The sequence below is a fragment of the Coturnix japonica genome, chromosome 10, assembly GCF_001577835.2.
Source record: "Coturnix japonica isolate 7356 chromosome 10, Coturnix japonica 2.1, whole genome shotgun sequence".
Lineage (NCBI taxonomy): Eukaryota > Metazoa > Chordata > Aves > Galliformes > Phasianidae > Coturnix > Coturnix japonica.
Window position 1 is genome coordinate 8,954,800 of NC_029525.1, and position 22,287 is coordinate 8,977,086.

The following is a 22,287-nucleotide window of genomic DNA, read 5'->3' on the forward strand; positions in this document are numbered from 1 at the left end:
ATTGTTTTGCAATTATGTAGTTAAGTTTATCTGGAAATACTTTAAACAGACAAAAAGCATCTCCAGCACTGGCAGTGCTAAGGACGGCATTTTTACCATACAATGCACTAATTCTGTCTTCCTGCGATTTTTATCTTTGTCTAGGTCTAACAATCCTAATTCCTTACATTCTAACTATCAGGAAGAAGTGGAAAAACTGCAAATTAAGGATCTTCACTGGAGGAAAAGTCAATAGGATTGAAGAAGAAAAACTAGTGTAAATATACCTACTTTGCCTCGCTGTTTAAAGAGTTTGAATTGAGGAACATAATGCTCCGCCTATCTGAGCAGGAAGCTGGAATTATTCAGCACAACTGGTTTGCTGTAGCACGTGCAGTTCTAAAAGAAAAACAAAAGTACCCTACAGAAAGATGCTGAGTTTATGGCATGACCCTTAAGACTCAGTGTAAATGGTGATTACCAAAGAAAACTCGCATCCAGATATTTTCCCATTAACAGCTCATATTGCCTTCTCTGAGAAGAGCACTCTGCTCACTGTAATGAGATCATCCTTTGTCTTATGGGATTTACATGAGATTATCTAGTTAACAGTAAGCGAAACTGCACATGATGTTTCTCATATGCAGTTGCACATAACCCATGAGAATATAATTGTAAGGAAGGTAAAGATCAAGTTAATCAATTTAAGACCAACTTAGTTAACTTTTTTAAGAAGTCTAGACTGCCTTCAAGCAAATGAAAGGTACTCATATAAGCTTATCATCATCACTGTATATGTAGGACCTTTTCTTCTGAAGCAGTTTACACACTAGAGGCACAGCCATTTCACTCCTAGGTGAAGTAGGCAATTTAGGATGAAAATCTGGGATGGATGCTGCTTCTTAAAGAAATATTAGTCCTATGTAGTTAGTCATCTCCATTTAAAACTCCAGTGGAAAGCAGGCAAGATAGATGCAAGAACAGGAGTAAGAATTTAGCCAGTATCACTAGGAATACAGCACTGTGCCCCATCAAGACAGCTGCCACAGGTTTTGCTTTCACATAAAGGAAGCCTTAACAGAAGAGAGTTCCTCCTCATTGCTGTGGTACTGCCAGTTGTAAGAACTACCCTAAAGTTAACATCCTTAATCCTTAAATAGAACAGATATGTACACGTTTGTTAAAAAGAAAAAAAGAAATAAATATAGGAGTTTCCCCAACCATACTTATTCCAAAGGCAAAACTGACATAACTGATTCTCTACTCTCTGCATGAGCACACAAAGCTGTAAACTATTCCTACTATTAACTGGTGCAGAAGAGCACTGTATTTTCTGTTATGAAAATATGGAAAGACAACATTTGATTAGATCAATATAAACGCATACATTAAAATATTTTAAGTATTTCATATCAACATTCAGGACCACGTCTTCACTAGAACAGACACTACCAGAATTGCTCTCACTCCATGTATTTCTCCAAAATGTAAACACTCTTCAGATTTTGTTATTTTCATAGTTCATCATTTAAATAAATTATACTAAAGCTATCACATCAATCCAGTTCTGTAATTGGAAACTGAAACACTAACTAGGGCATTTAAAGTACTTTGTCATATAGTTAAAGATAATGAGACAAGTGCATTTGATATCTTAACTCATTTACAAGAGCTCTTTGATGCAAGGCACTCAGAAATACAGTGATAATATTTTATCTCTTTTGTTTTCAGGATGGCTTCACTTCTAAGCAAATTTAGAATAAAATTTGCTGACATTAATATCATTTGTGATATCAATATGAAACCCAACAAAGAGAGGTAAGAAACATTACCAAAATGCATTATTTAGCAGCAGGCATTTATCAAGAGCTTGTTTCTTGTATGTTGAGCTTTTAAAAATGAAGAAGAAATAACAGTCACTTTATTGCAGTCATTTCCCAAGTATGTAGAGCAGGAGAAAAGAGAATAACATTTTAACAATCACAATTCGAGGTGTCAAAACTATAGACAGCCTTTTTCTTCATGTTGCAATGATAAGACATAATTTTAATGAAGACTAACTAGACATTATACTTAAGAGCCACTACATTTAACAGGCATTTTATAATGGCTTCTCATATCCATTAGTTTGCAATACACTTCATCATATTATCCAGTCAGTCACACTTCTTTTCTCTGCTAACTCACTTTTCTGCATGTTACCATGCATTAGTAAACTTAATAACTTTCTGGTCAAAAATAAGCATACTTTTGCCTTTCTCCTGAGAAAAATATTATAATACACCCCCATAACTCAAATATAATGAAGTTCAAATGCTCTTTTAAAAAAAATCGTATTTATGTATGGAATTAATGTTCTCAGGTAAGTTAGAAAGTTGGTAAGATAGTGCTCAGGAAACTCCACCTCCGAATATATTAGCTACACTTGTTTTCATGTCTGTGCCACTACTAAGCATTTTGCTCTCCATAGCAAATTATAGAAAATCGTAACAATAATTATTATCTGACCTTCACAGATGTCTCCTGGTTTCCTAGGTTTGTATTCTGGCAGTTTATATAGTGATGCCGTCCATATACACATTACCAGAAGCCCTTATTTCAGAAACTGTTGTAAAAAAGCCCAATGCGAAGGGTAAATGCACTTTCTTTTTCTCAGGGGTGCTCTGCTCACCCATATAACCTACAGATTTATCCTTCCATGCATTGGAGATTATACAATATATTAAAGAGTCCTTGCTTTCTAAAGCATCTCTCTATCACAACAGCCTATTTCTTCTATTTTGTGCATACAAAAGATTATAGTGATTTGCTCATGGAACAACAGAATCCTAATTTATAATATTGCTCTTGGTCCTAAATCTCTGAGAATGTTCTCATCTTACCATCCTCTCTTCCAACCCATCCCTTCCTCAATAGTCCATAAACACTTCATAGTCAAAGGGCTCCTCTTCTCCCCGCAGAGCCTTCCACCGAGCTGGGGTGCAACCTAAGGTTAGTCTCTTAATTCTTTTAGGCCCCAGCATTCCCCACACATAGCATAGAATACAAAACACACATATGTAAACAAAAATAGAAACAGATTTGCATTTACATAAGATAAACTTCCTGGAGTCTCTGTGGGATTACAGAAATTTTCAACAAATGGACAAGCAGGGATGTACGGCAGGATGATAAACTGCTCCACATAATCAAAAGCTTCAAGAACAAATTAAGAGCGAGGAACTGTGGAAAAGGTGGAAAATGAATAATCTGATCTTCATACAGGAAAAATAAACAACAACAAAACAAAACCAAAAACCCCCAAACTGGCAGCATTTCCCTCAACCCCTTGCTACAGGAGATTTATATCGTCTGTTTTTCATTACATCTGTGACAGGAAAACTGAATAACCAGGAAAACGCAGCAAATTTTCTGCAACTGTAACAGGCTAAACACAGTGTTTCATTATCCTCAAATAACCTTTTAGTCATCCTCAAATTACCTCAACATATTGAAGAAGTACAGATAAAACCTGAGGCATAATGCAGCAAAGAAAAGTTAAAGTTTTTGCATGTTTTTAAGCTACATTTATAGTCAGCGGGGCCTGCCATACACAGTGTCTATAAAATAAGTTAGCGCGTATCCTGAAGCAAGGCCTTCTTTGTAACTCCTGTTTCAGTTGGAAGTTCTTTGAAGAGATGATTGAACCATATCGTCTGCGTGAAAGCTGCAAAGATATAACAACTGCTGAGAAATTAAAGCGAGAGACTCCATGGAAAATTACAGATGCAGAGCTGGAAGCATTCAAAGAAAAGGTAAAGCCTTGCCTACCTTTTTACTCTTGTACCTATTCTTATGCTTCAGACCAGATGTTTTGAGTTATTAGTAAGAAAATGCGAAATATGAGATATGAAGTTAGAAACATGACATATAATAACCTGTATTTTCTACTTGAAAATTGGATTTATGTTGTGAACACTGGAGGTGTGTTATGACTGCCTTATTCAGCACTCATTTAGACCTTGGCATGTTTACAAAGTATCTTCCAGGCCACTGAGAAGCTCAGCCTACATTCAAAGCCACTTCTAAACCAGAAGCCGGAGTACTGTGCTAAGCCTGAGCTAATAAGATCTGCTGAGAGGCTTATTAGACAGTTTCACTGTTTAGAGTTTGAGCGTCTTAAAAAGAGAATAGTTCCAAATATTAACCACTTAGGGGAATTTAGAGTTGAACCCAGACCCTACAACCAGCTCTAAGAACTTGCCCAAAAGGCAAAATTTAACACAGATTCCTACTTCAGCGGCAGAGCTAAGTTTAAACCTGCCAACAACGCAGAAACTCTCCCACAGTTTGGAGACATTTTAAGGCTTATGCTGGCTGATCCACTGGGTAAATTGGAGACTGGGATGCACTTTAACATTGTTGGAATGCACCTTTATAGCAGTGATCTGCCAGGCTTCATCAGGCCAGTGCTGACAGGTTATTGAGAAGGGTTCATTCTTAAGAGACAAGTTGTGCTGCAACTCTCACAGAACGAATCTAGCAATCTCATTTATGGCTCCTGCTGGATTAACCTGAGTGCACTTGGAGTTTAGTTATCTCCGCTTTATGGTGCTGGCAACTTCCTCAAGTGGAGCCAGGATTGTGAGTCAGAGCTCAGAGCTGTCAAGGGTCACAGCCTGACATATTAACATAAGCTGAAATCAATGGCGATTTAAGATTACAGACCATACCACTGACTGCAGCAGCTGGGAAGCAGACTGGCTGCTCACTGTATTACCCTCTTCGCAGATTTGATAGCCAGCATAAAGTTACAGCACTCAGCTGCCTGCAGAAAACTTTGAAAAACACTCTTGGCATAAATCAAAACCTGAGTGTCCTTGGAACACCTCCATAATAAAAGACTTCCAGATGTAAGCACTTGTATGCAGAAACAATGCAACAGGAGAAAAAAACAAATATCAACACACAAATATTTATATCATGGTTAAACTTGGTCCTACCTGGTCACTGACTGAAGAACCAAGACAAAAAACTCTATGTTTAAAGCAGTCAGCGATATCATAAAGGCTAAATCTCTCTATAAAATAACAGCAGCAAAAAGAGTTTAGCTTACACGCCCAGAAAGACATGCCTGTTAGCTTCAGCAGTAAGGTAGCTCTGGGAATGTAATGGAGGACATTAGAACATGCTTACAATTCAAAAAAGGACTGAAAAGTTGCCTTTCTTTCGCTGAAAGAAAAAGGTTAATTTATGACATCAGTTTAGGCGCATCTACATCTAACACTGCAATGCCTCTGCTCTGCAGCCCAGCACTGGCAAATAGAAGAATTAGTACATTATCCACCATCAAACAATATTACAAGATTCTCTGAACAGTTCCCAAACACCTATAACACACAGCCAAACAAATACTTAAAAACTATGTCTGGCCCAACTATGGTACCGTGCCAGTACTATAAACCAGTCTCCATTCCCAGGAAATCTTAAATAGATGTGAATGATTCTGGCTCCTGGGTAACAAGGCAAATCAAGAACATCATCCTAGGACAGGCTCATATTTTGCTATCTCTGGCAGCTCTGGGTCATAGAGTAGACTTGGCTTCCAGAGCTGCCAATGCAGTAAGAGAAAACATTGTGTGCAATGGGCAGGTCTGCAGATGACTGACTGAATCTTGTTCTTTAACCCATGTTTTGGTTTAAACAGAGTTATCGCCAAGTTCGTTTGAATGAACTCTTACAAGAGCATTCGAGGGCTGCTAACCTCATTGTCCTGTGAGTAGCACAATTTTATCTTTAATTTGGAGAATAAGCTGATGTGAGCAGGGATTCTGGAGTAGATCAACAGAAATACTTGTACTAACTCACTGAGGGGAAAGCTACTTATTAAGCATATTTTGAGAGCTTAAATCCAGTTCTCTGGGACTACACTAAATATGACTCTTTCCTCATACTTCTTCATAGATTCAAGTAAATCTCTGAAAATGTATCAAAAATGTAATCTTCACAACCCACTCTACGTGCTGAGTATTACACCTGCTTACCCACCTGCAGGAAATACTCATTATGCTTCCTTTCCTTTCTCCTGTTCTCCCCCAAGATATTAAGAATGCAAAGTGTGAGAAAAGATTCTTTTGGTTTGCACATAATCAATAGAGTTGTTAGCCAAGACTTCAAGCTATGTGAAACTGAATGAGCTGATGATAAAGAAAAATCTCACCAATAAAGATACAAAAACTCATTCTCAGACCAGTTTGCAGAAAGTTTAGGCAGCTCCTTAAACATAGTCAATAAATAAGTATTTCTGATGCAGAGATAAACCTCTTTAGCCCTCTTAACTGGGTCTCAAAGTAGGAGTGATTCTGTAATATTTCCCATAAATGGCATCACACATCCAAACTTCCATCTTACAGTATGTACACATCAGGAGATACTGATGGACTGCGAAAAAAGTGCATGCACTGTACCTTTCTTTTTTCCACTTCACTATGTGTGGGGCTTTGTGGTGCTCAAAATGCTTCTTTACCTATTGGGGAGAAAGATATTCTCAAGCAGTTCACTTTCACTATAAATATCCATGATAAGCCAAGAGTTTGCAAGATTAAGATCCGGTGTTAGCTCTGTGCTTTCTAAGATGAAAATAATCCTACAGACTAATTATGAACATTCTGAGTTGCACATAACAGCCAACATAACAAATTAATATTTAGTGAGAATGCATGTCTCCTTGTTTCTTAATAACATTAATACTGATTTTCTGTCCATCCGAACAGGAGTCTTCCAGTGGCAAGAAAAGGAGTAGTGTCTGATTACCTGTATATGGCTTGGCTAGAAATTCTCTCCAAGAACCTTCCTCCAGTCTTAATGGTCAGGGGCAACCACAAGAATGTACTGACTTTCTATTCTTAAATCTATAAATAAATATTTCTTCCAAATTGCACAGTCATAGTTGCTAGAAAACACAAAAGAGAATGAAAATCAAATGCACCAACTTGGACAAGAGGAAAAAAAAACTATGGCATCCATTAGGTCAGAGCCATAAAGTGATATAAAGCAAGCAGAATACACACAGTGCTGTTTAATTATAATATTGCCAAATTAAAACCTATGCCTAGAGCAGATGCCTTTACCTAAATTGTAATGCTAATTTAATGCAATGTTAATTCAAATGTTTCTAATTAACTTGCAAACAAAAAAAGTTGCATAGATAATGAGATGTATTCTATATGAGAAGGGCTGATAATGAATTTTCAAGCTCTGACATGGACTGGAATATATGATTGCAATAACTAAAGGTGGTATGTAAATTTCAAAAGGAAATTAGTGAGATACTAAATATTCAGACAATTTCTGCTATGAATGTTATGAGTTAAGAAAATCTGAGATTATACTTTGGGATAATATATACAGTGATTCATGCAAGTGATTAGAGAACAAAATAAATTTGATTAGCTGAGTTGAATTGAGTTATTCTTTATTTATATAAAGTTTTATATAGTTTTATATTTCCTAGACTTTCTTAATAATACTCATTATACATCAACTTGAAGTAAAATAAATCCATTAAGCTGTGCATTTTTCTATTTTCTATTCTGCAACATTATAGCACTTCATCATTTCAGCTGTCAATAGAAGTAGATTCTCCTTTTAATGGGGAAAGCTATATCCAATGGGTAAGCATTATTTAAATTAAAGACCATTAAGGAGTACAGCTCCTTTGGGGAGATTAACGGAAATCTAAGCCCCAGGAAAGCCAGCAGACCCTGATTTTCACTAAATGCTTATCACAAAGCAGGCCTCAGATTCCATCTTTCCTTGAATTATGAGAACATAACTTGTGGAGGACCTGGTACTTCATCTCCAAAAACACCAAATACTTGATATTCATATTTTTCAAGTTTAGCAGCAGCAATTCAGCAGAACATGGTAATGTAGTCCAATAATCCATGTTTTATTTTCTCCAGCTATTGAAGGCATAGTATGAAATACTGATATTTTCTCCTAATGTTCTTCCTTTGCCCCTTCTTACACATTTACAACCAGGGTGAAGGATCACTTTGCAGTTTAACTGCAAGATACAGATATACGAGTTTCCTGGATACAATAAGACTTCACAGCTCTGAGCAAACCAAACCTCAAATTCTGCACTTGCAAAACACGGAAATTATTGCCATCCTTCACACTGACATCAGCAATACTAAAGGAGCTTGTTACATGCCGTCAGGTCCTCCTGCATTTGTAGAACTGCAATGGCCACCATCCTTTCCATCTCTCATTGCAGACAATAAGCAGATCTAATCTAAAAACAGTTTAGTGAAGCTCTAATTAAACCTTCTGCAAGAGCCTCTTATCACAAGATATGGAAGGACTACGGGCAACTATGCAATTGCATTAAGCCATTCAATTATGCACATGAGCGAGGATAGCTTCCTAAATATTCTCAGCTACCACGGATTCTCAGTCAATTGGGAACATTGCCCCAAAGTGAGACCTAAGAAGGTCTAAAAAGAGAAAAAGCACAATACACATTAGCAACGGCACTTTCAGTACTATAAGCACACACAGAATCACAGAATGACCCGGGTTGGAAGGGACCTCAAGGATCATGAAGTTCCAACCCCCCTCCCTGGCAGGGCCACCAAACATACACCTTTACTAGATCAGGTTGCCCAGGGCCCCGTCCAACCTGGTCTTGAACACCTCCAAGGACGGGGCATCCACAACCTCCCTGGGCAGCCTGTTCCAGGGCCTAACCACTCTCCTAGTGAAGAACTTCCCCCTAACATCCAACCTAAATCTTCCCTCTTTTAACTTAAAACCATTTCCCCGTGTCCTGCTATTGTCAGCCCTTTTGAAGAGTTTACTCCCCTCCTGGGAGTAAGTTCCCTTCAGGTATTGAAAGGCTGCAATGAGGTCAACGCAGCTTCTTCACAAACATCACTGTGGGCACTGCAAAAACAAATCCCAGGAGGTTCATTTCTAAATGAACAGCCATCAAAAACTAAGTACTGCCACACATGTCAGTGTGTGCTCAGACTACTGAGATAAATTAAAGATGCATCTACACTACAGTGCTGTGGAGTGTATAACTAGCAACACAAACTACATACAACAGTGCTTAGCCATTTTAAAGTGAAACATTATTTCCACAAATTGACAAGTAATTTCAACACAGCAGTTTCCAAGGAGCTTCCACTACATCGTCCTCATCATAATTTTCAACACATTTGCACAATTAATTTGGTGAACACGTTAATTATGAACTCTCAAATTGCAACTTGCAGAATTTTACCAGTCCACCTCCCTTCCCACTCTGAAACAGATACTTCCTTTTTTTAACATACATTATGCATAAAACAACTGCTGAATTTTAATTGCTATGTTAGTAACTGAATTCTAATTACACGTTTGACAACTCTAGGAAAAAGTGGCTCTAAGACTGTCTAGCACATTTTGAACATATATCACACTACCAACTCTACACATTTTACAGCCTGGCGTTGATTTGATCAAATACAACAAAAACAAGCATTGATAAGGTGACCAAAGACACACAAAATGGAAAATAACCTTCTGTGAAGCCAGAGCAAAAATATTTTGAAGTTCCTTCAAAAGCCGGCACATCCCACACTTCAGACAGCCAAGCTAGAGCCCAAGGGCTCAAGCATACGGCTCAGCCACTCATGGAGGTTTAAGAATGGGGAAATATACCTTGCTTGATCTTGCTAGCTGATCTGCCACAAAGTTTGCACACTGCAACACTTCTTTATACGTGTTCTTATTGCTTGACCACTACCCTGACACAGCCTCTGGCCTTCAATGGGTCAATTAAAGATAAGGCACATCTCACAACTTGCAGGCTAACCAGCCATGCTAATGAACTACATGCAATCTGAAGATGTCCCTACCTTCAAAGCCAAGTTTAGTCATCTCACCATGATTAGAGCTTCTCTACTTAATCACCCTACGAGCAGGTGCCTGGTGGGGCCACAAGGCAGAGGAACACCTTTGGCTACCTCAGCTGCAGGGAAACACAGAATATAGAGCTGTGTCAGTGCAACCACAAACAAATGTAACAGACAGCTACACCATTGCTGTCATTTCATCAGAGGAAGTTTTGTTTCAAGCAAAACAAAGCGTTAAGGTTGTTCTGGAACAGCAGTGACAAAGTCCTATAGCCCTCTGTGCAGCACAGCAAAACAAGATCAAAAATAAACTTAATTGCAAATAAACTCCCCCATGGCAGCCTTTTAAATTACACATCTTAATCACTGAGAGAGAGGCAGCTATTTTAAGTGAGACTGGGGTGGCAGCGAGGAAATGTCTATTTTAAAGGCACACTTTTCTCCTAATAAAAGTTAGAACTGTTCTAACAACAAAACTTCAGTGCAAAGAATTTTAGGGATTAGTATCCATAAAAGAAGCTGGCATCTCTTTCTGTGTACAAGAAAAGCAGCTTCCACTCTTTCAGGGAAAAGGCAGGTAATTTCAGTTTATCTCAGTATTACTCCTCAAAGCCAGTAGGACGCGCCTAACAGGACAGCACAAGTCAGAAGTCAAGAATGCAGAAATGTTGACCAAATAAGTGCTTATCTCCAGAGCAAACAGCACATTCTTGGTACCAAGGCAAACTTGTCACACTTTAAGCACTGATCCAGAAAAAGAAAAGCGTTGGGCAGTTGAGAACTTTCTGCTGATGACAACAGGAGCTTCTCCATATCATGCACGGAGCTTCAGGCTACCTCAGCTGCAGCCAGAACTGAGCCAACCCCATGGAGTCAGCCACTCACAAACCAGGCCTTGCCTTCACTGTAACGCAGGATGTAGTTTTAATCATTATGAAGTTTTGCTTGCATAAATAACCTCTTATAATTAGGTGTTCATTTCATAGAACTCAGAAATCTAGTCAACTTCCAATTTGTCAATTATATGAGAAGTGAAATATTCTACGCTTTTTTCCACACACATCTACAACACTCACGCATTCTTCTTCAAACTGTGCACATATATTAAGGCTGAAAGTGCTGAACACCAATAAAGAAACCCACATTAGCATGTTTGTCTAAATACCATTTTCCACAGCCAATTCACAGTGTGCAGCAATGGTTTCACTGCCATCTGGCTGCATTTAGGAACTGTAACAGCAAGAACAACCTCATACACTCCATCTCGTGCAGAGAATACATCCGAAGTGTCCAACCATGGGTATTGTAGCCACAAATCCAGCAGGAGCTGCTTCCACATCAGGAAAGCTTAAAGAGGGCTTGGGAGGAGATCTCCTCATGGCCTTCTAGTACTTGAGGGGAGCTTGTAAGCAGAAAGGATAGCACCTTTTTATAGATAGTGATAGGAACTAGGAGGAAGGGCTACAAACTAAAAGGGAGATAGGGGTTAGATGTGAGATCTTTACTTGGAGGGCAGTGAGGCCCGGGCATGGGCTGACAGAGCTGTGTGTGCCCCAGGCCAGGCTGGGTGGGCCCTGGGCAGCCAAGCTGGGGGGGCACACAGCCCAAAGCAGCAGCTGGGGCTGTAGGGCCTCCTCCAACCTAACCTTATGATTCTCTGTATGAAGAAGGCAAGTCCTTTGCAGTGATTATCACAACTATACGCCCCTAAAATCTGACCAGGGTGGCGCCTAAGTTGAGACGTGGGCAGCGTGGACACCAAGGGGGTTTCCCTATCTCCAGCCTCCTCAGGGAGAACACCTTTATACCGGGCGAAGCTGAGGCGACCCGGACCTCATCTCGCTCCTTCCCCATGCACGCAGCCCTTCCAGGCGCTCTCCCCCCCCTCCTTCCCGGCTCCCTTCCTGGCTCCTCCCGCCGTGCAGCCGCCATCGCTTCCCCCGGCAACGCTGCGAGCCCCGCGGGGTCCGCCCGGCCCTGCGCGGCGCCGCCGCTCTTCAGCCCGGGAAGCCCAACATCGTTGTGCCGCTGCCAGGGCCCCCGCCGCGCCTCATGGCAGGTACGGCCGGGGCGTAGCGACAGCGAGGCCGCTTACAGCCCAACTGAGCCCCGGGGGGCTGTTACCGCCGGACAGCGGTAGAAAGCACAACCATCCTGACGCGTTCCGCCGTCCGCATGGCGGCCGCAATGAGGGCCGCCTCGAGCCTCACACAGCAGCTACGGCTCCGCGAGCGCAGTAAGGGAGGGGAAGGGGATAAGAGGGAACCGCGCTCCGCCCCGCACTGTGCGCAGAAACGGCGGGGAGCGCAGCGGGGCGGGAGCTGACAACGGGAAGAGCCCCGCGCTGGGGAGGGCTCGGGCGAGGCCATTCCGACAGGGGTGGGGGTGGGATCGGGGCTCCCCTCCGCCCGCAGTGGGCGCTGCCGCTTTTTCGCGCCTCTTTTTTACCTCACGGTGCTGGTTTCCCGCCGTGCAGCCATGCCGTGCTCTGAGGCCGCCCTGCAGCCATCCCCCAGCAAGAGGCAGAAGGGCTCGGCAGCCGGGGAGCCGACAGCCCTGCTCCGCTTCACCAAGCTGTCCGAGAACGCCTGTGCTCCGTCCAAGGGCTCAGCGCGAGCCGCGGGCTACGACTTGTACAGGTGAGGGAGGAACCGCGCCCACAGTGCGCGGCAATTTCAAATTGAACTTGTGTGCTTTATCACTCTTACCACTTAAAAGCAGATAGAAATAGCAATCTCATGATCACGCTATATCTGAATGATGCTATGTGATTATCGTCTGTAAGGACCTGTATTGTCGATCCATAACAGTTTCTTGTATGGTAACCCCGGTGGTAGGTCGTGCTCTCACATCCCAGCAGCAGTAATTCTGAGTAGCTTTGTACCTTTAGATACAGAATTCACTACTATTTTTTAAAGTATTCCATATAAACTAGTGAAGAGTGAGCAAAGCCTCAAAATGGTGGTAAGGTAACACTTTGCTATAGAAAGGGAAAGGGGAACTTCACAGAAACCAAGACAAAGGGTAACTGTAGATAGTTTAAAAGGGCAGGGAAAAGGAGAATTACAGACAGTCAAAAGAAAACCAGAGAAGAGGGCAATAAAGATAAGAAGAAACTGTCCGGACACCTCTGACAAGAAGAAGGATTAGATACGCCAGGGCAAGATGATGCTGACGTGGGAGAACAATAGCAGCAGATAACACCAAGAAGAAAACAGAAGAAGAATTTCACCCCAAAACAACGGCAAGGGTCGTGGGGAATGAGGGAATGGGGTTGTGAGGAATGGGGCCATAGGGAATGTAATGAATATGTAATCAAACTGAGGAGGAGACTATTGATTATGTATTAGCTTGACCTATATCTATAACACACTTTTCTCCTTACGGTGTGCAAGTTTGGAGGAGCTATCCCCCTTGTACCCAGCGCTGCGCAATGCTGGAATAAACATACCTGCTTTATAACCCATCTCTGGATTATAGAGTTTGATTCCGCAAGTCACTAGTGTTTCTTCACACAGTGCCTACGACTACGTGATCCCACCCATGGAGAAGGCTGTAGTGAAAACAGACATTCAGATTGCGCTTCCTTCAGGATGCTATGGCCGAGTGGGTAAGCAAAAAGGCAATAAAAAAAAACGCCTGTGAACTCATAGCAGAGAGGTTTGGGGTTACCTTTACATTTAGGTTTTGCTTTCAGCATTACTCTACACACATACAGAAGTTCATGTGCCTATGTGATCTATTAAACCTCATGCTAAAGAGCTGTATCCTGCATACAGCTTTATAGGTGATGTGATCGCTGATTATTTCCCTGCAGTTTTATGATTAAAAAGGTGAAGACCAATAGGTAAGGGACATATGGAAGACGCAGTGATTGTTAAAAACTGGTCCTGAGCTAAAAACTCAAAGAATAGACTACTTGTAGAGACAATTATGGAGAGAACCCATATAAGATATTCTACCACAGTGAAAGGAAATACTCAGTTTGCCGTGTTCTTTCCTTTAAGAAGAGAGCGTTTGTGCATTACTTTATCCTAAACAAAGCAAATTTTGAAGAGAGTGACATCTAAGCATCTCATTAAAGTAGGCCCAGGAATATAAGAAGCCTGCACGTAATTTATCTGTATGCAGTGTTCTCAGTAAATGGACAAATAGTGTTTTCAATCACAACTAGAATGGATTGCCAGAATAGTCTTTTGAGACCAGTCCAGAACAGTGGAATAGCATCCTACTCCAGCATTCTTTGGAGAAACCTGTTCTATATTTGGTGGTCTAATCAAGGATAAATTTATATCACCTAAAGATGCCAATGTTATTGTAGGCTGTAGCAGCTGGTTTTATTTATATATACAATACTGTTTATAACCGTTCCTCTAAAGCCACATTTATTTTAGAAAGACTGTGGGAACAGTTCTTGCTATCACAACTCTGTACAAACACGCTAATCTATAAATGCTTTGTTTTGCACTTACAAGAATAATTCTTGTTTTCCAGCACCACGATCTGGTTTAGCTGCAAAGCACTTCATAGACGTTGGTGGTAAGATTTTTTTTGTTACTTTTATTATTTTGTTACTTTTACTATAAGTTTGTAAATCTTAATTGTAAAATGCCTTAATTTCATATTGTGGTAGGTATAAATAATGGTAGCTTCACTAGGGGTCGAGCAAAAGGATATAACTGATTAATTTCCAAAGAGACTCAACAAATCACAATTAGTTTAAGACTTGATGAATTATAAAATACTATAAGGTTACTATAGGAGAATCACTAATAATGTTCTTGTAAGCAATGTCTGACAATCTATATTTTGGTTTAGGCTTTAAAGATTGCTTTTGGTCTGTTTTTCTCCATTTAACTAAAGAGCTATGTGTGATTTTATTTTTTTTTTCAGTCTGGTGTAAGGTTTGAATTAATTAAATGAAGGCATATAGAATAACAGCTCTAACTTGGTGCATTAATTCAAGCCTGAAAGTAAAACTGAATACTCACTTCCTACCAGGTTGCATTACCACACTTATTTTATAAGTTTTTCCTTATATCAAATCTAAATCTCCCCTCTCACAGCTTCAGAACATTTCCTCTTGTCCTCCAACAGCAGAGCCCACTGAGGAGTCTTTTCTTCCTTTCTTGTTGCCACCCCTTAAATACTGAAAGGTCACTCTCAGGTCTCCCCAGAGCCTTCTTTTATCCAGGCTGAACAGCCCCAGGTATCTCAACCTGTCCTCATAGGGGAGCTCACATCCATCTTGCCTTCTACCAGTTCCCCACATCCTCTTCAGCAGAGCTGTACTCAATTATTTTGTCACACAGCTTGTAGCTATAGTGAGACATAAACACAACCTGTGTGTAAGTACTGAATGACTTACAAGCACAGACAAATATAGGAATTATATTTAGCCTATATTTGCTTACAGGCAGGGCTCTGGTGGATATTAGGGATGGTAACTGTGGGCATCCTTCTCTCTGATGCCAGGCTAGCCATAAAGCAAAGACAGCTCCAATTAAATATAGAGCTACTGCAGAACTGCTTTGTTGGGTCTGCTTTGTGGCATATGAAAGTCTGGCTTCATCTGAGATATGCTTCTGGTATCAGATTAAAGGGGAGCATCTGTGCGAGCTTTATGTCATTCAAGTTTTATGTTATATCAGAATTGATTATTTTAGGTCTACTGACCTTAGGTGCATTTAGGGTTTCCTGAGTAACCAAAAAAACCCACCAAAAACTAAGATGGGAATCAAAGCTTCTCTGTTCTACACCCAAGACACCATAGCATACATCATCTACTACAGTGTGATTCTTACAGATAAAGTTTTTCATTTTTAAGAAAGAGTATACATATTCTCTTGTAATGCTATAATGTGATAAAAAGCACAGCAATAACAGCAAGATAGCAAAGCCCTAGATTGCAAGAAGCGAGGATTAGCCCAAATGCAGCAGCCATGGACACACAAAGGAAAAATAAATCTGCTTACCTTTAGAAAACCTCAGAAATAGGCAGGAATCTCCAGTGAGATCCTCTTGCCTCCACTGCCAACCCTTAAATGAGGTCTGGGAAGGGGTGGATCCTGGCTTCAGCTCTTCCAGTCACTCAGGTGCATTGAATTGCATTGCATACACCTGAGCTCCCCTGGGTTGGCCCTGCCTTCCCACCAAGTGCTCAATCACTGCTTCTATCCATGACTTAGTATTTCTGCTACACCTTTGTAACAATGTTTCCATCTGAAAGATAGACAAGGAAGTGCTTGAAGGAAATAAACAGTGCTTAGCAGGATGACTTGCATTCAGTTGGTCAAAAAAACAGCTTAAAAATCCTGAGTAAAAGTAGTACTGACAGTAGAGGATTTCTGGAAAAACAAAACCAAAACAGATTATAGTGTTGTTTTAATTGTCCTGCCCAGGTACTAATGTCACGATGAAAACCATTATCCACTTAAGGAAAAATACACAAAAAGAAGTTGTGAGAATCACTGGGTTGGAGAAAAAAAATATGGGATTATGCAAGAACACATTCAGAATTCACATCTGTTATGTGTGGATGCTTTCCCAACAAATGGCGTACCAAACTTCTGACAGAGTAAGACCATACGTCAGAGTGCCAGTTCTAATGCACAGTTTTTCCAAAAATGACTTAGATGATTTCCACCCATTACACGTGTTTTAGAAAAGTCTTGGTGCTCAGCACTGTGTATCGTTATTGCAACTTGCTGGTCTGGAATAACAGAATGACAAGAAAGAAAACTTGTTACCGCGTTTTGCCAGTGTGCCCAAAACATTGAATTTCTGGTCAGGTCTTCGTGGATCGTATATTCTGTAATAAAAATATCATAGTTTAAACTCAAAATGTAGATGGTGGTGGTGAATAAATTTAGTAAGACCACTTGAATATAATATATGTAAGGAGAAAATGTTTGGAAGGCAATTACTTTCACAAAATCTCTACAAGAATTTGAAATGATCATAACTTTGTAAGTATTATGGCCATTCAGCACAACATTTAGACTAGTGGTTTTGGCCACAAAGCTGGTTTTTTTTGTTTCTTTCTAAAATTATTTCTTAATACAAATTTTCAAGTCTGAATGCAAGTTCTGTTTAGATTAGATATACAGCTGAGGAAGATTATCCTTCCTCTGTATCCTCTGGGAAGCTTTCATCCTCAGAATTGTGTGGGAAGTGCAGTTCTTGCCTGCTAGAAAACAAGTCTGAAGCAATCTGTAGATTCATTATGAGTGTTGTTTACTTTATAGCTAAGCTTACAAAATTTGAATGCTTAGTGAAAGTTTTTCTCCCTCTAGTGAATAATACAAGTGACTTAACGTTTCTGACTTCAGTTTAGCCACTAAAATATTCATCAGTTGTTTCTATCTTAAGTATCACGCAGTTTTCAATTCCTAGAGAGTTAACCTATGTCTCTTTTTACATATCATTCCATTTTGGGGGGCTGGATCATCCTCCCCAGTGGTAAGCTTGCTGAAACGAAGAAGGAAGCCTGAATTCTGAAGTGACATTTACAAAGTAATTGAACGTTTCTCAAATTAAAGGAAGTAAAAGTGGCCACAGCTTTTTCAGAAAGCAGTGCTAAGGTCTAGAATTTCTTGTAGATGCTGCTGCTAAATATAAAAGCTACCTTTTATTTACCTTTTTTGACGGCAAAGAAAGATGTATACTGCCTGAGGAGCCATGTTTTATTGAGGTCATTTGGCAAGATTCAGTGGTGCTCAAGCTCTTCCTACAACGTATCTGTTAACCCTGCATGTTGGACATTGAAAGGATGGAGTGGGATGCTCAACAGTCATCTTCAGACTTCAGTATTTGCAGCAAGATCTTTATGTAACTGGCATATAATTAACTGGTGCCTGGTCTAAAATAAATGAAAATGGTCACTTCTGCAGGTCCAGAGACCATACAGTAACATAACAAACAATATATAATGCAATATTTTCACACAATTGAAGAAACTAAGAAAAAAAACCCATTTTCTTTTCTTCAGTATATATGTTCAATAATAACACTTCAGGGCATAGTCATACTACAATTTTCTATGGCATTTATATTATCTATAGGTAGTATTTTGTATGCATGGTATCTGGAATATCTAGAAAGAACATGTAACTTCAGTATTTATGTAAGCAGAGTTCAAAATATATGCACCGAAAACTGGACTTCCCTGTGTTTAATTGTGCATGAGCAGCATAAAATATACCAGCATGAGACACTGCAGTTGTTACCAATCTAAACCTGCATTGTTTAAAATACTGGCAACATCTAGTAATTGCATATCCCTTTTAATTCTTCCATTTTTCAGCTGGTGTTATTGATGAGGATTACAGGGGAAACGTTGGTGTGGTGCTCTTCAACTTCGGCAAGGAGACTTTTGAAGGTAAGTATTAAGTTAAGCAAAGCCTGTTTTTAGACATCTGATGGGAGATGAGAATTTAAGTATTCTTTAAAAATCTGTGAAATGGCAATTTTATCTGAGACTGTTTTTACAGGTAACAAAATCTTGGTAACTTAACAAACTGTTACAAAGGAAGTCTGAGAAATTTTTGGATTGAATCCACAGGGGAGCTACATCATACAAGCAACTGTCTCAGCAGTATTTATGCATAACGATACTTAGGGTGCTACAGTATAGCAGCAGGAATGAGGGGATGTCCCTTGAGCTGGTATTGCTGCTGGAACTTCATTTAAAAGGGCTATGCACGAGTTTATCATAGCCTGTATTTTTTCTGCGGTTTCTAATATTTGTTTAACAAAATTTCAAATAAGTATTTTATTACATTCTGAAACTCTTGGAAAGAGATTATCTAAACTTGTATGGATTTTTTTTAAGGAAATAATAATAATTTAACTTCTTTGCAGTTAAAAAAGGAGATAGAATTGCCCAGCTCATCTGTGAACGCATTTTCTATCCTGAGCTAGAAGAAGTTCAAGTAAGTTGCCAAGGGGAGTATTGCCTTTTTTTCAACAATTAGTAGTTTAAGATAGTTTTAGATAAATGAAATTTCTGCTTTAGGTACATACTTTCATTTAAAACTATGTTAACTATTAAGCAGTAATTCTGTTATGGTTTGTGTAAAACCCTTTATGCTTTGCATGCATTATCTGATATTTTTTTAATTATTTCAAAGTGTTTCAGAGATAACAAGCAGATGAGAAATGCTTGCATTTGTATATGCTTGAATTGAAACATGCTAGAAATTGTTGTCCCTTAGTGTGGGATTTGTTTAAGCTTTTAAGGAAGGCATTGAAAACTGACTTTAAAATATTTTGGTTTAGTTTGAGTTACTGACAGTTCTGATCTACTGTGAGAAGCCAAGTACATAGGTCACCCTGAAAGTAATGCCTCCTATTTATTTCCATTGAAACTACCACAGATACAAAGAGCTTAACAACACTGTTTGATAGAGCAAATTCTCAGGTGCAAAACATTATTTTTCAACATAGTCACCACTATTTTTGACAGCAATGAGTAAAATTTTGTATGCCATACTTATAAAAATCCGCACTAGCAGAATGACCCGCTGTCACCACAGCTGAGATGCACCACTTGCTGCCTCACTGTGCTGCTGATATGCTCTTTGTCAGACTGCCCCTCTGCTGCCATCTGTCACACAGCAACAAAACGTGACAGCAAATTGGTGGGAAGGTTCAATGCTTACTGCCATACCACCAACATCTGCCTCTGATGCCATGAGCCAACATAATAAGCGGGCATAACTTTCAGGGCAGCCCTTGTAAGTGCACTGTCCTCTGATAAACAATATTAGTTATATGGGACTTGAAGACAAGTTAAAAATCTAAACAAGCTTGTTATAATTGTTGTCTTTCAGGCTCTAGATGATACAGAACGTGGTGAAGGTGGCTTTGGTTCTACTGGAAAGAACTGAAAGTGATGTGAATGTGCTTTCTGTTGCTTTTTTTTTTTTATTGTTATACTTCGAAATTTCCATTTGAATTAGATGCAATATTTGAATTTGAATTACATGTAATATTTTGAATTTCTTGGTCAATTAGTTTTGTTTTTTTTTTTAAACATTTTGTCATCATTAATATTATTTATGTTAATCTCCTGAAAGAAAGCTTTCATGTGTATCAGTATTTTATACTGAGAATTTACTTTGTACAGAGTTGGCAATAATATGTATATTGATATGAGTTTCTACTGTAATCCCTAAGTTGCAATAAGGTGAAGATATTCAATATTGCATCTTCTATGACTTGTCAGAAATGGCTGTTTCAAAGGCAGTGTTCTAACTCTGATCCTTATCTGGTTCTCAAGTAGTCATTTCTTCAGCTCACTAGATATATAGCAGGGAATACGGAGCGTAAAGTAAATGTTACAGCTCATCTGGAAATCACTTCAATATAATAAAAAAAATGCTATGAAGCATGCTGCTGTTCAATACCATTCATGAATAAGGTACAGTATGGAGAACACACTGCTTTCATGATTCAGAATCAAACCTTTTTTCTCCAGTTGGAGTACTTAATCCATTTTGACCTGTTAACATAAAAACTTTTGGGATGGATCACAGTGGTCGGGTAGAAGGGTTTTTGTAGACCCAGATGTTCACAGAATTCTCTCCTTCCTGGTCTCAGGTTCGTTTTTTGTCCTTGTTTTGCATCCTTATCTACTATTAGCCATTTGACACATTATATATATGTTGTCCCACTACCCTAAAGAGCTGGAAAACAAAGAGCAGTATGACAGCATTCTGATTCCATCAACCATAGACATTACTTTGAGTTTGCAGTGGTGGAACTTCAAGTACATTTATCTTTGACCAGGGTAAAAACCTTTCCCCTTAGTTGCATTACCAGCTAAGCAGTGCTTTTTTCCCCTTAAAGCCTTACTACAACATTGTTCTATCTGTATATACAGGCTTACCATGCCAATGGCTGTTGTGAGTGAGAAGCACATCATGGTAATAAGGTTCTCAGTCTGTTGGAAAAACGATCTTGACATTAAGCATCTTCCTTTATATAATCTGCCAGAAAGGATCTACAGTTATCAACAACTATTTAAATGTCTTAAAATCAGAATAAATCCTTTTCTGTAAACCCATTTCTTCTTGCTGGAGTTTGAGAGCAAGTTTTGCTGCTCCTCTTCTGTCCTAGCACAAAAAAGAAAATAAAAAGAAAAAAAAGCAAGGGCTAAACTGACTTAAGTCCATAAAAGATACTGAATGATCTTACTTGAGGCAGCAACCTACGATAACAACATTGAGCTTTATTGATATTGTGCATCGTTTGCTGTAACTTGGAAAATATTAATTTACATATTTGAACAACAACGATACTCCAGATTCTGAGATATGAAGAAATGTGCAAATACTAGCAAAGAGCAATCTGAGAAGCAAGAATATATGAGGAGGAAACATGGCAGTAAATGCATTGATCCATGTTTTGTCAGCACACAGGCTGATAAGTGTCTTTACGAAAAATTATTCTTATTCTCACTTATTCTGAAGAGTATTTTTATTTAGAAGTATTTTAAGACTGGTGCAAGGTTCCTGCCAGTAAGATTCTTGGAAAATAAACACGTATTTGAGTCAGTGGAAATGCTTTCAAGCTCACCTGTGCACTGAACTCCCCATGTACATCAAACCACAGCGTTATTGTAATAAATTCCAGATAATTTCTTTAGGAAATGAAGTCTTGCTTTAGTATGAGCAGCAAAGCTACTGAAGATAAATACTTACTTCTTAGAAGGTAGCAAGAGTTACACATCAATGTATTGAATGCTCTAAAGTTCTTACTTGCTATCACAGACCAGAACCTGTATCATAACCTGTTATTTTTGTTTTGTTCATTACCATGAACATGGAGAGCCCTCCAATTTATTTTAATGTTTCCTTTTTACCATGAAAGTATTTTGTCTTCCTGTCTGGCAAACGAGAGGCACAGAACTGTGCTTTAGAGAATTTTACGTTCTTAATTTCCTGACTCATAAACTTACATTCGTGTGAACAGAGATAAGATGATAGACAGGTACTTTTCCCCCTCCTTATAATTGTAAGCTTGACTTAGCACATTTGATCCTATTAACATTAAAAATGTGGCATGTTTAAGAATTTTTGCATTAGCAGAAAGAAGAAAGGGCTGGTAGATACATTGATACTGTTCATTACTTCATCTGCGATCTAGCCTATCTAAATTTAGTAGCTATGAATTAGTTTTGTGATCCAGCATCAGGCTGGTTTAAGTATGTCATTGGCTGGATGACATTATAGCAAGTAGTTCCACAAGAAGCTAGAAGCTAACATGCATCAAGTCTTATGTCAAATACATCTATCTATACAGGTTCTTTCCTCCAGAAGCTCCCTGAGAAATAATTCCCAAGGCTCATTGTACGACACCAAAGAAAACTGAAAGCTCTGAAGCAACTTGAAAGTAAAAGTGCTGTACGTATATATATAAA

At 39.3% G+C, this 22,287-nt stretch overlaps 2 protein-coding genes across 6 annotated transcripts in view; both read left to right on the top strand.

Moving 5' to 3' along the window:
- The window catches only part of SLC12A1 (solute carrier family 12 member 1), a 49,219-nt gene extending 41,799 nt beyond the window's left edge, over positions 1-7,420 (top strand). For all 4 annotated transcript variants that reach the window (XM_015872942.2, XM_015872944.2, XM_015872943.2 and 1 more), the window contains 5 exons: positions 145-256; positions 1,711-1,797; positions 3,638-3,773; positions 5,666-5,733; positions 6,732-7,420. In XM_015872942.2, coding sequence (XP_015728428.1) covers positions 145-256; positions 1,711-1,797; positions 3,638-3,773; positions 5,666-5,733; positions 6,732-6,867 — 539 coding nt within the window. In that variant the 3' untranslated portion in view covers positions 6,868-7,420. The remainder of the gene's footprint in view (positions 1-144; positions 257-1,710; positions 1,798-3,637; positions 3,774-5,665; positions 5,734-6,731) is intronic.
- A 4,370-nt stretch (positions 7,421-11,790) lies between these two features.
- On the top strand, positions 11,791-21,025 carry DUT (deoxyuridine triphosphatase). Of its 2 annotated transcripts, none has more exons than XM_015873016.2 (7): positions 11,791-11,922; positions 12,340-12,502; positions 13,382-13,473; positions 14,358-14,402; positions 18,169-18,243; positions 18,726-18,796; positions 19,697-21,025. In XM_015873016.2, the coding sequence occupies exons 1-7, from the start codon at positions 11,916-11,918 to the stop codon at positions 19,751-19,753; spliced, it is 510 nt and encodes a 169-aa protein (XP_015728502.1). In that variant the 5' UTR covers positions 11,791-11,915; the 3' UTR covers positions 19,754-21,025. The 2 variants fall into 2 exon arrangements, with proteins under 2 accessions (XP_015728502.1, XP_015728501.1); XM_015873015.2 differs by lacking the exon at positions 11,791-11,922 and adding an exon at positions 11,978-12,099.
- The last annotated feature ends 1,262 nt before the right edge of the window (positions 21,026-22,287 follow it).